General features: G+C 43.4%; 1 protein-coding gene across 7 annotated transcripts in view; it reads left to right on the top strand.

The window, feature by feature from the left end:
- elmo1 (engulfment and cell motility 1 (ced-12 homolog, C. elegans)) overlaps nt 1-13,779 on the top strand; it is a 74,982-nt gene that overhangs the window by 26,962 nt on the left and 34,241 nt on the right. For 4 of the 7 annotated variants that reach the window (XM_037473915.2, XM_062558701.1, XM_037473916.2 and 1 more), the window contains exons 3-15: nt 2,871-2,911; nt 3,017-3,089; nt 3,185-3,235; nt 3,320-3,489; nt 6,299-6,334; nt 8,256-8,355; nt 8,731-8,882; nt 9,041-9,119; nt 10,104-10,145; nt 10,443-10,493; nt 10,976-11,098; nt 11,863-11,991; nt 13,080-13,184. In XM_037473915.2, coding sequence (XP_037329812.1) covers nt 2,871-2,911; nt 3,017-3,089; nt 3,185-3,235; nt 3,320-3,489; nt 6,299-6,334; nt 8,256-8,355; nt 8,731-8,882; nt 9,041-9,119; nt 10,104-10,145; nt 10,443-10,493; nt 10,976-11,098; nt 11,863-11,991; nt 13,080-13,184 — 1,152 coding nt within the window. The remainder of the gene's footprint in view (nt 1-2,870; nt 2,912-3,016; nt 3,090-3,184; nt 3,236-3,319; nt 3,490-6,298; nt 6,335-8,255; nt 8,356-8,730; nt 8,883-9,040; nt 9,120-10,103; nt 10,146-10,442; nt 10,494-10,975; nt 11,099-11,862; nt 11,992-13,079; nt 13,185-13,779) is intronic. The other 3 variants (XM_037473918.2, XM_037473919.2, XM_037473920.2) reach the window with 3 other exon arrangements.

Raw genomic sequence — 13,779 nt, 5'->3', positions numbered from 1 at the left:
CCATCAGATGAATCAACAGGTCCAATCAGCTCTGTTTTGTCCTCCTGAGCCTGAATGTTACACTTTGTTCACCAGCTCCTCACAAACCCGTGTTGAGACTAGCTGCTGTTTGAACTTCTTTTGTTCGGAGCTGAGCAGTTAGAACCCAGTGGATTCATCAACGCTTCATTATCACTTGAAAAATGTTGTCCATGACATGTTTTACCATCTTTTTAGTCGTTCTTTCGTGTCTTTTTTTATGACTCATAGATTGCTAATGCAGCAGTCCTCAGCTGATGACTACATTTTTCATTTGCTAATAAACTAGATTGTGCAGATATAATCACCCGTGACCAATCGGCTGTATTCTTGCTGCAGTTGAATGTGTCAGTAAATCAGTCAGGGACAGCTTGTGTAAGAAACAAAAAATAACATGAATGTGCAGACAATGCTGTGATCGGTCGTAAACTAGCAGCAATGACCTTGGAAAGAAAGATATTTGTTATCTTCCCAGTTAGAAAGCACAATTGTGGCCGATAACAGGAGCAAAAGGACAGAAGATTTAATATAATATGTTTCAGAACACTGTAGATTACAGCTTTGCTTTTGACACGTACACCAATGCATTAGGTGAATACTTTAGCTGAGAGCTAACAGTAAGACCGGAAGATGTGGTGGGAAATGTGATGAAGTAGGAGAAGAGTAGATGGTGAATGGGGTAGTGCAGCTGGTGTGACTCCTACATGACCAACAGGCAAAACAAGTATGCGTTTAGCCCTCAGGGGAAATCCAATAAAAGGAGCAGATCGAGGCCTTAAGAGGAGAAGAGAGTTGTTCAAGGGATAACCGGGAAAAAAACTTAAACTGTTAATTAAGATTATTCGTTGATATGAAATGTAAACAAACTAGTCCGAATTAATTCCATCATTAAAAAGGGATGTGTGAGGTCATTTTCAATGTATGAATAAAATAAATATAATCTACATCACAAAGGAGACGCACATTTTAAACCGAAACCTCAACAAACCAGCCGCAAGCAAAGAAAATACCTTTTTGATGGTCACCTATTTTGCACTTGATGACAATTCTTTAGGCGACTTCAAAAGATCTGAGATTTGACCCAGTACTAATGAAGTTAGACCTTTTTTATCATTGCACGTGGTAATATATTATTACTTTTATGTTTTATTAAAAAGCAACTAAATGAAACATAAGTTTATTAATAATGCAAGTAAAAAATGTAATGCACGTGTTTAATGTCTTTATAAATATTGCACACCATTGCTTTTTCTTTGATTTGAGCGTATTGATGATTTTTAAAATGGGCCAGTGGAACAAAGAAATATATTTTTTTAAATCTCTATAAAGTAAGATTAATATAGTAATATTCATGTTCTTGAACATTTGTAAAAAAAAAAAAAAAAATAGTGGTTTTGATATGCTATGTCTAAAATGCAGTTACAGGTAACATATTTTTTTAATCGCACAGTTCTAGTACTGTAGCGGGCAGATACATACTACCGGGTATACGCTCACACACACAAGTCCTTTTTATTGCTCTCCTCATCCCTCCATGTGCACTTTGCTTGCTTGTCATTTTCCTCCGGTCGCTCTTTCTCTCTCTGTTCAACAACAGCTCTCACTGCTCTCCTCCTCGCGCTGTTTGCCGTTGTTTTTCCCCTTCACCTTATTCAGTTTGTGTATTTCTCATTTTTGATGAATATTCTGTTCAAATAAAAGCCCCCTCTCGTGTCTCTGTCACCTCTCTGCTTTTGTTTTCCTGTCATCGTCTGTATGCCCATCATTCTGCCACCACTGTGTTCTCTCTGCTGATCTTCATCACTGCAGCTTTCGCTCTTTGAAGCAGCCGCTCTTGTTGCTCTGGGTAATCCCCAGCCATCATTGGGACTGTAGTGAGAAGCTCACTTAATTTCTGTGTGTGTGTGTGTCAGTGTTTTAATCTTCTGCCTTTGTGTATGGATAACTGACCCAATAACCATCTTTTAAAACACTCTTTTGGTTCTAAACATCATCTGGTGGATAAACCATAAGTGTTAACCGGGCTTGTGGATGGAGCGGTACTAGTGGTCCCCATATTGCAACTGAGAGTAGGTCACAATAGCGACTTCACTTGCATGATGTATAGTCCCAGAGATATCTTCCTCCTATTGAACGAGCGATGAACTGGTCATTATTTTAGATTTGTATCAGGAAGTTTAACAAATGTATAATATATGCAATCATTGCTGTTTATTCTGGCAACAAGCTGAAATGTTGGTGACATCGTTGAAGTAACAAACATGCATAACATCGAGGTCAGCTGAAATGTAGGATGTACGATCTGTGACCATCATAAATCGGACAATGATGTGAAAATGATTGCAAACCAAAAGAGTATCAAGGCATTGGCAAGATTTTCATTCATTATAAATTGTTGGAAAAAAAACAGAACTGCATTAGTATAAGAAATATACTAGCCTTGCCATAGTTTAATCGCAAAAAACTCAAATTACTTGAGAAACTGATCATATGTTCTGTATTTGACCTGGAACTATATTTTCCAAATCATTACAATGAAATAAAAAGTGCAATACCTCCTATCTACTACAGATTAGCAGAGAAGGACCTCTAACTTAAACTTATAGCCACGTCATTGCTTTCCACCCTGTGAACATCACAGCTGCTGATCTGGAAGCAGTTTCACAAACGATTACATGAAATGAAATGGTGCAGCAGACACGGTCACACACATGGCAGTCGGACGGTTAAATACAGCCTCCTGTAGAACCTCTCTTTGTGTCATAATAAAATCATTGCAGCTCAATCTGAGTGCACTTTTGGGGCCTCTGGGTTGGACTGTGGTCTAAATGTAGTTTTGCCTTTCTCCGCAGAAAAAGCCTCTCTCCGCCATCATTAAAGAAGTGTGTGAGGGGTAAGTCTGCGCTGGCTTCTCCGCGAGCTGTAAGTCACTCAACGTGTTCTACCCCTTAATAAATACCTATGATGCAACGTTTGTTGTTCTCCTCATGGATTTCAGTTGGTCTTTGGGGAACCACGAAAACTTTGCTCTGCAGATTGCTGATGCCACAAATTTCTATATCACGGAAAAGGTTTGTTATGTTTTTCAAAGTCCAAGCAGCAGTGATCGAAGGGAAAAGAAAACGTGCTCGTCAACTTCTGCTTTTATCGATGTGAACCGCCACAGAATCGCAATGACATCAAGAATGGATCGATCCTGCGCTTGACCACCTCTCCTGTGAGTTCTATTTCTTAAAAAAAATGCCCTTTTAACTACACGAGAACACTGACCGTTGTTTTCATCACCTCTTTCCACTTTTAGTACCAGACCGCCGTCCAGCTCCATGAACGCATCCAGTCGTCCAGCATGGACGCCAAGCTGGAGTCTCTGAAGGACCTGGCCAATGCGTCGAGGGACATCACCTTCGCCCAGGAGTTCATCAACCTGGACGGCATCTCCCTGCTCACTCTGATGGTGGAGAGTGGGACCGAGTAAGTGAAAAGCTCCACCCTCTCGTTTCTTTCTTTCGTATTTGGTCGCTGTAGCCGGCTCTGGCTATCGGTTGCCGGGTTCTCCGGAATGAGGGCACGGACACTGTCGTATTTGCGGAACACGGTTTTTATTTGTTTTAATGACACAGCGTTGTCTGCTTCGTCGCTTGCCGTCGGCGCTCCAGCCCGCTCTGTCTCCGCTCACCCCCGCCTCACTGCTCAAATAGGGGGAAAAACGCACACAATTATCCCCAGCTGGCTCCGTTCCCCGAGCCACTCCCCCGCTCTCCCACCTGCAGCCGGGCTGAAACCACGCCCGCCACCACAGTCGCCACGGGGTTCTCCTTCCATTTCTCATTCCTCTTTGTGTGAGGAATTATTTTTGTGTGAAAACGAAGAACAAAAAAAGTATTTTGACCAATATACTGCACATGACGTTTCGCTCTTAGTTTGCAGAGCTTTAACACATGGCACTGTGCATTCTGATGCGTTACGCTTAACGCAGCTGCCTGACCTGCTCGTTCAGTGCCACACATCAGGTCTCCTTCTGCAGCGGGCCCTCTGTTGGTGCCTTTTAGCGTGGGGATTTCATGGCACCACCAACGCACCGGATAGATGCCTCATTATCAGGCCGTTTACATCTTACATTCACTCTGTGAATACTACCTTTCTGTGGAAATAAAGGTCTCCCTCAGATCTTAACACAAGCAGGAGAAAATCACAGAGCCTCGCTTCTAAATTGAGGACGTTGTCTTCCTGGTCAAAACTTAAACCGTTGTATACGTGCAGCTGAGCCTGCATCATAGCTACGGAGGCACAGCGTCATCAGCCGGGCTGTCGTCCCGGCAGACACACTGAAGGGGTCATCCAGGTGCTGAAATGAGCACAACCTGGTCGAGAAGAACATGCCCGGGGAGTTCCCGTTTGCCTTTGCTGACCATGATAGTGACGTTACACACACACACACACACACACAAGAGATGAGCACAGGGCTCGGCACTGTTTTCTGACTGTTCAGCAGATCCGTGCGATGGCAGCGCCGGGCTCCAGAGACCGTCTCAACTGAAGGTTACAGCGAGGACACTTTTCGCTGAGGCAGAATTTCTCAGCCATGATTCCAGTGGTGCGTGCGTGCGCGTGTGTGTGCGTGTGCGCTTATGTAGCAGGCTGTGTGATTGCAACGCTTCAGTCAAAGTAATAACTCAGAGGAAAGTTGCAGTAGGATTGAAAAAAAGCTCAAAAACAAACAGGCGCACACACATTCGATGCAAACTGGCAGGTAGTGCAGCAGCCACATCCTTATGCATCTCATTATTCATCACCTTGTACGCAGCGAGAGAAGAGATAGACGAAGAAGTGTTTGCTTGCATAAGGATTTAAAAAATCAAATATGATCTTACTTCGGCACAGTGGAAACCCAAAACGCAGATTAACACCAGCAGGGATTCATCAGATTATTGGAGCTCTATTCTTCTATTCAGACCTTCCTAAAAAGGATGTCTCCTTATGCTCCAGATTGTTTTGTACTCTGTACATAATAGGTTAAATCCCAGGTCAGATGTCTCATGTCTTCTTGTCAACAGAACCCACTCGATAATCTCTTATTTCTAGGAGTGAGATGCCGGCGCCGCTGACGCTTCCCTCACTTTAACTAACATTTTGTGCATAAATGTTCAAATTAGCGAATAGTTGACCCTTGTTAGATCTTACTGCTGGGAGCCATCACAGCAGCACTGATGTTGCACTCCACTCTGCTTCTGGCTCTTTTATGAGATGTATTTATGTAGATTACCATCACATCTGTTATTCAGCACTAGAGAGTTTGAGTTGTGTGTGTGTGTGTGTGTGTGTGTGTGTGTGTGTGTGTGTGTGTGTGTGTGTGTGTGTGTGTGTGTGTGTGTGTGTGTGTGTGTGTGTGTGTGTGTGTGTGTGTGTGTGTGTGTGTGTGTGTGTGTGCTTCAGTGAGAGAGAGGGAAGAGCAAGTGGCTCTGCTGCCTTTCTATCTCCACAGAAGGAGCTTATGAAACAGACATGCAGGTATCAGTGAAACACACAGACTCATTAGTGCGCCTAACAACCAACTCGGCAGACTGTAATTATTCAAGAGGCTGTCCAAGAGTCAAGAGGGCAGAGCGGTGCTGTGATCCACACCTTCTTCCAGAGACGTTGTGCGCTATCTGTGTTGAAAAAAAGTTGGCAGGAGGCTGCGGTTGCCCACACAACGTGAAGTGAAAGGCAGGCGTCGCCCTCTGCTGATGAAACCGTGGAACATCTGATGCGCTTTGACTGGACGGTGCAACCTCAACCAGTTATTACGTTCAGAAGTGATCATAGCTGCCCCCCTCTCCCCGAATGAAGAAAACCAATCATTCTATAGCTAAACACAACCATTATTCCATGGTTTCCTAGTTTGTGTGTAACTTAATTGTTTCTGTGTTTTTATTTTAAAGACTGAGTGCATGTGTGTGAAATGAACGTATTGTCTGGTCGTTGCTGTGCACTGTTCTTCTCCACCAAAGGTTGGCAGCAAACTGCCTTTCTGCTCGGGATGCTTTTGAGGGCCGCATTCCCTGTGACACCGTGCTTCAAAGTGGACGCTGGAGGAAATGTTTGATTTCAGTCTGCTTCTGTCTGAATTGATATGATCACTAATCATTTGTATGACGTATGTTAGCTTGGCCTTTTTGGTCTTTTCTTTCAGGGATGTTTGAGAACAGGTTGTGATGTGTGTCGTTCACTTCTCTGCTGGCTAGAATATCCGGTTGTTTGTTTCCCAAATGTGACACCAAAGTTTCTCAAATCTTTGCAGACGCTATCAGAAACTACAGAAGATAATGAAGCCCTGGTAAGACGACCCCCCCCCCCCCCCTTCCTCAGCCCCCCCAGCAGGGCAATGTCCTTGGCTTTGTGCTCTTCCTAACCTGCTGGCTGGTTCTGCATGTTTAAGACTCTGGCCCCAGTGCCTTGTGGGAAATGATATATGCATAACACAGCCCCCTCCAGGCTTCCATTTCAAAATCATTCGGTCTCATTTTGGGATTTTTTTGCATGTGGTTTTGGGCAACAGATTCAAGCGACTTCCTAATTCTTCAATACAGACGCAAAGAAAGCCAAGATTTATTTCTGGAAAGCTACTGAAATAGTGTGACTATGAATAAGGACTTGCTTCTTTTATATAACCTATTGGGTGCAGCTGCATGTATTATTACTGTTCTTTTGGTACAAGTCAGCCTGAATTAAATCTTGGTGTTCTTTACACGCGGTGCTGCTCCGGGTGAGTGGATCGTCTGTGTGCCCACAGTGAGGAGGCTAATCAGCTACTTTTCTTACCTTCTCTTCAACATTATTAACCATTGTGCTCCGTCCTAACTGGAGCTTCATTTATCCAACAGGGCTTCCTTTACTCTATCTAATCTATCCTCCATTGGTCATGATTGCATGAAGAATTGTATACTTAACTCCAGTACGTCCTCTAAATGCCCAGGGCCATTTGCAAAAAGTATTGTTCTCCTGGGGGTCACTAATTACTCATTTCATTGTTCACAAACCATCTCCAATGCAGCAACACTGACTCATGGTGCTCTCTATGGATCCACTTCATTTGTGTCTTTTTCTATCTTATTATCCTTTGTGGTTGGTTTCCCTTGCTCATTCTGATGGTGTTTCAGCTCTGCGGACTAACTTTATATGTAATATTACATATTGAAAAAATATATCACTATAGTAATAGGCAATATTCTCAGGTTTCCTTGACACAGTGCAAGTACATCGATAATAAAAAATGTTTCATTGAGGATGAACCATCAAAAGCCTGAAGGGTTGAGTGCCAACATTAAGCAGCAGATGGCAGTATCGTAAAACGTTTAGTTTTTAATGTGTTTATCCAAAGCGACGTAGAATAAGTGCATTTCAACCATAAGGACACAAACCCAGAAGAAACAAAAAGTGCAATTTCATCAAATAAGCTGATTTACAACTTGTTATACATAAGAACCATTTTAAGTACAGTTTAATTGCTACAGTTTGTTAGTGTTTTTAGTCCAGTCTGAAGAGGTGAGTCTTAAGTTTGCGGGGTAAGATGTGACGGCTCTCTGCGGTCCTGATGTCATCAGAGAGCTCCTTCCACCATTTCGGAGCCAGGACAGCAAAGAGTCGGGATCTTTACTGAACACTTTTGTAACAAACTAAAGAGCAAAAAATAAATGAAGGCTGTCTAACCAACCATAGGTTGTATCACTTTTTTTTATTCTGATTCATTAATTACTTCCAGCGGCGGAATATATTGTTCACAACAGCTGTTGAATGTGTTCCCTGCTTCGGCCTCCCGCGTCTGAGACGGAGTGATTTATTTCTTCGTACCCGCACGACTTCACTCTCTTCTGTAGCTTTGCGGTCCCGATTGAAACGCTGCACTGTGCCGCCCGGCTCCCGCTGGCCTTCTGACGGCCCCCTGCTGTCTCTTGAAGGCCAGTGTGTACTGCACTGCATCGCAAAACTCTTTCCCGTTTCTTCCTCCTTACCTGTTATTCTCTGTCTCTTTTTATAGTAGGCCTGGTTGCAGAATGACTCCCATGATCCCCTGACCCCCCCCCCCCCCCCTCTCCTCCTCTTGCCCCCCCCCCCCCTTACCCTGCCTCTGCTGACCGCTCATTCCCTGTTATGTTCTAAGCCATCTGGGCGTTGCACCGTGACACTGCTTCCAGCCATCTGCTGCAGAGAAGTTTCCTATGTTCTATGTGTGTCTCTGTGTGTGCGTTGTCTTTTAGTTTTGGCGACCTGCTGTCCTTCACTCTGACGGCCTTTGTGGAGCTGATGGACCACGGCATTGTCTCCTGGGACACTTTCTCTGTGGCCTTCATCAAGAAGGTCAGCCAAGAAAATGTCTCATTTAAAGAAGGCAGAGTTTTAAGGGGGACTTTGTTCACTTACATTTGTAATCCTTTTGTTTTACTCTGTATTCGCTGGGAAAATTGATTAATTTTAGTTGTGTGTGTTTGTGTGTGTGTGTGTGTGTGTATATAGCTCCGTTTGTGCATGTGTGTGTTTTTCTGGCCAGTGTGTTTGGTGTGTGAAAAATAACAGCAACGTCAAAAAATGTAACGTTCCCTATCGAGGAGCTAATAAGGACCTAGGAGAATGTTTCTTTTTTGTCCTCCATTACCGCTCCGTGTCTCCGTCGTTGATGCATTACGTCTTATACATTAATGGTAGTAAGCGCGTTGCTTGCTGTCCTTCCTGCAGATCGCCAGCTACGTGAACAAGTCGGCCATGGACACGGCCGTGTTGCAGCGCTCCCTGGCCATCCTGGAGTCCATTGTGCTCAACAGTCAGGATCTTTACCACAAGGTGGCGCAGGAGATCACTATCGGGCAGCTCATCCCGCATCTCCAAGGGTAAGTGGATCAGTAGGCGGTGTGGACACTTCATTAAATTGATTCATCTTTGAAACTATCACATTGTGATGAATCTATTTCGAACAACACGAGTTTGGTGATCTACTTCTTTGTTACTATGTGTAGTTGATATTGTGCGTGCTATTTTGTATTTCCAGGACTGATCAAGACATCCAGACCTACACTATTGCTGTCATCAACGCGCTCTTTCTCAAAGCTCCCGAGGACAAGAGACAGGTGAGGCGACAGCGTGCACGCACAGCACTCACTGCATGCGTACTCTGCGGTTTGTCAGTGTCACGGTGTAGTGAGTGAGTTACATCCCGTACTGTGTCCGTACTTGTGAGTTTATTCCCCATCTCCAGTTTAGTGGAACAGTTTAACCCAGTATAACAGTTACAAGCCCCGTCATCCCCCACTGACTTCATTCCTCTCTAGAGAAGTGACATGCATGTGAGATGCTCTCATTTCCCACTCACCCCTCTCTCCCCTATGAGCTAATCACATGTTCCCTTGGATCAGCACCACAGGGTGCAGCGATGGGCTTTGACATTGACAATGAATGATGCTAACCTAGAGCTTCTTTCTGATGCAGCATTCAAAGTTGAAGACAGGCAAAAATAAACTCTGCAGCATATCTGCATACAGATTGTGGCGCATGATAATGTTGCAATGCTTTTTTTGCTGAGGCCAAATGTGCATTTATTTTTTTATTTTATATCTGAATCATGCGGTTGGTTGGCGGCAACTTTATTGGGTTGCTTAAGGTGATAAGTGAACTTCATGTCCTCTTGCTCAGGCGCAGGCATGTGTGCTAATATGAGTTTGCAGCAGGGAGGCACTTTCATAATGTGTTGTCACGGCAAAGAACCTGATCATCGTGCCAGTTTTTTTTTTAATTTGCAGATGTATCACAGATGACACATTTGGAAGCATACAAGGGGCTGATGACACCATTTTGGTTCTCAGTTGGTGTGTTTAGGACAGATGACAGTGTGTGCGCATAGTGAGGATTCAACTATCAGTAAACCTTTTGTTAAGATCCCCCGATGTCCAACATATTATGCTCACTCTCCGTTGCCTCTCCCCCCTCCTTCCTCCGCAAGCTGCACCGTTGAAACATAATTTTTTTTAACCTCCTCTCAGACTCTGTCTTTTTCCACATTCACTTACTCACCCTCTCTGTCTGACTTTGTTTCCTCACTGCACACGTTATGGTAGGTTGATGAGCACATTGTGGACATCCTAAATTGTCCCCTAACAGTAAGTGCACCCTTGATCAGAACACTTCGTAGTTTGCACTGTAGAAGACACTTAGTATCCATTTTTAAGATTAAGTTCTTCTTTGGGATAGCTTCCTTATTTCATACAGTGAGTCACTGCATACCTTGATGTGTGCTGAGGCAACTTCTTTTCATTTTGCCCACATTCATTTTTTCATATTAACATGTATATATATTTTTTTTCTTGGTGGTGTTTATATACGGTTTAATTTTCTCAAAATCCCTCTGTTCTTCCTAAATTGTGTATTTCTCTCCTTTTCTATTCCCCCCTCCATAGGAGATGGCCCATATTCTCGCCCAGAAGCAGCTGCGCTCCATCATTCTCAGTGTAAGTTTAGCCGTTCCCTTCTCTCCATTGTACCCTGCGCTCACTTTCTCTTAATCTCTGTTCAGGTTTATGCTTCAGCACCCACCTGATATCAGAAAGGAAATTGACACCTGCCACTTCTTCCTCAGTCTCACGTTGCTGGTTATTATCTACTGCACCTGCTGTCTCACACCTGTTCCCTTTTCTCTTTCATTCTCTTCCTTGTGTTTAATCTCACTTTTCCATCTACTGTTCCCGCATCTGACTTATGCTTTTTAATCCTCCAAATTCACCTCTAAATCCTCTTATTCTCCGTCTTTATCTCCTACCGCCTTCCTCCAAAATCCATGTCTCGTCTCTTTGACCCCAAAAAACGTTCTCTCACCTCCGACTTCTATTTGAAGATCTAACACCTCCGCTCTCTTTTCTGTGTTCCGCTCCCCTGCTCCTCTAATCCTCCCTCTTCTTCTTCCTCCCCGGTTCGTCCTTCACCCTTTTTTTAGAACGTGATCCGGAGCCCCACAGCCATCAACGACGAGATGGCCCACCAATTGTACGTCCTGCAGGTGCTCACCTTCAACCTGCTGGAGGACCGCATGATGACCAAGATGGATCCCCAGGACCAGGTGGGGCGCTGTGAATGATACAGACAGGAATGGGTGACAATGCATTGATGGATGAAGGGATGGAAAGGAAGGAAACATCATCTTCAATAAAAAATTAATTAATTAATTAATATATAAAAAAATGAATTAATATATTGTATAACATCTTACAGAATAACTAGCAATATTATATGTATATTCCTGTTTTTGTCAAGTAACCCTTGACACAAACCGAGATTGACAGCAATAGAGCATCCATGTGGGATTGACTAAATAACTTCCGAGCCCATCTTCTTCATAGTGAAGCATCACGTTGTAGTGCTCAATGGAGCACAATGGCTCAGAGGAATAAGATACATCAGGCTTTGGCTACGCAAACTAAAGGCCTACATTCTTGGATGGCATCAAGAATACGGTGGTTGGGATGGGATTTGTTTCCAGTGGAAAATTAGAGAATCTCACCTGCATTGTTTTTTCAAAGGAGACTTCAGCAAGATGAAAATAGTGAGCAGTCAGAAGAAGCCCGTTGAACTGTAGGCTAAACAAGAACGCTAGAAACGTACAAAAACCTCTTCGGGAAACTGAACTGTGGGCATGTTGGGCCCGATCCAGCCGTTTTTATAAAAAAAAGATTAGTTATTTTAGGTTGGCCAAGTAATAAAAACAGGGCAGAGTCATGGCAGTGGGCCAGATTGCCTTGGGCTCTGCAAGAAGTTCCAAAACGCTGAACGGAGAAAAAAAGACTGATGGAGTCATGAGCAGCACTGTGATGTCGTCCTCTGCAGGCTCAGAGGGACATCATCTTTGAGCTGCGGAGAATCGCCTTCGACGTGGAGTGCGAGCCCAACAACAGCGGCAGCATCGAGAAACGCAAGTCCATGTACACCCGCGACTACAAGAAGCTCGGCTTCATCGTAAGTTTCAATGGGTCTCCTGAAATGTACTCTGTATTCTCTCATGACTCGCTCTGCCTGCAACTCAAACCGGAGACCATGAAAGTGGCGGTTTGTGTTTGTCAGCTGTTTTTTGGATGCAGTTGTCCTTCAACGCAAAATCTTAGAGCATGTGTGGTTTGCATAGAAAATTATTAAATTATACTTCAACTATAAATTCTCCTTTAAGCTCCCTTAAAAAAGGTAAATAATAAATCTGGACAGTAATGAAGTGACAAAGGTAGGAAGATTCTGTTATAACAAATTGAAAGGATACAAGACAAAGGAGCACGAAGGGCTGCAAGCCACAAAGGATGAGGAATCAAGACATTGTCTATGAAATAAGTCTAGTACTTAGTTACTTTTGACTTGGTTTGTTTGGGATTGTTTATGTATGTTAATCCTAGTTATCTCTTTTTATTCTACCTTGCAAAGATAATGACAATTGGACCGCCTTGTCTTCACTCACCCGTTCCATCGATCCATAGTCTGCTTCCCACGCGAGACAGCTAGCAAACAGACACATAAAGTACATGCACACCATCTTCTAATGGGATTTTAATTTTGGGATTGTTTCACATTCCGGAATATTTATTTATTTATATATAATGTACAATATTTTTAAAGACGTGCATGTCTATCAGTTTTAAACCTATAACTTTGCTTCCTGTCAGATAGAATTACAAAACTGATGAGCCCAATCTGTATCTTCCATCCCTCCTTCATCCCCTGCTTTACTCGGTCTTCTTCCCGTCTCCTTTCCCTTAAACAGCCCGTCTAATCCTTTTAATATCAAGATTAGCTTCAGAGTGATTTGTTTGCATCACATCATGTTTGTATCGCTGGATTTAATCATTAGTCAACTCAATTCTGTTCGAAGTCTGGGAAGAATGAAGCCCGATGGACTGTGACACCACCGTTAGCAGGAATCAGCGTCATACAATATCCAGACGGCATGGGAGGTCGTTGTATAGAGAAATGTGTGGAATGATTTGGGGTTTGTTTTTTCTGAAGGATAAAGAAGTATTTCAGATTGATTCAGTGCTGTCCGTTCGTCCTCTGTCTCTCAGAACCATGTGAATCCAGCTGTGGATTTCACCCAGATCCCTCCGGGCATGCTGGCGCTAGATAACATGTTGTATTTTGCCAGACACCACCAGGACGCCTACATCAGGGTGAGTTCGCACACACTCTTTCATGTGCAGTTGTGTCCCATGTGTACACACACACACACACACACACACACACACACACACACACACACACACACACACACACACTTGGTGATTTCTGTGGCGTTATCTTTCTCCACATTCCCAAATGTTCGTCCAGCTAAAAATGCATTTCATGGCGTTGCTCAGCCCAGACGATATAAATGATTCGACACCTTTCACTGTTAGTCCTTGACTCCTGGGTGATAGACTTGTGTGATGCTAAAAAAAAACGTTGGTGTCGTGATTGTCCGCAATGGAGCGACGTTCACTAGTTAGGTGATTAGCAAGTTTCCACCCGTTCATTCAGGTTAGTTAAAACATTTTATGGCAGTTAGACATCTTTCTATCATTATTATAACTTTCTTTTATTGTTTTTGTATCAATTGTACACATGCAAAGGAGACACAATTTCCCAAATGAAACGTTAAAATGACTTCATTAATGGCACACGGCCAACACACACACGATTAGATTGAATATTCTTTGCTGTTGGGATTGCGATCCCTGTTCTGGGGCTTCCATGCAGATAGAGTAGAGGAGCATGTAAGGTTAAATA

This window comes from Pungitius pungitius, chromosome 17 (genome assembly GCF_949316345.1).
Source record: "Pungitius pungitius chromosome 17, fPunPun2.1, whole genome shotgun sequence".
Taxonomy (NCBI): Eukaryota; Metazoa; Chordata; class Actinopteri; order Perciformes; family Gasterosteidae; genus Pungitius; species Pungitius pungitius.
The sequence above is the reverse complement of the archived record's forward strand: the minus strand, read 5'-3'. Positions and strand labels throughout refer to the sequence as shown.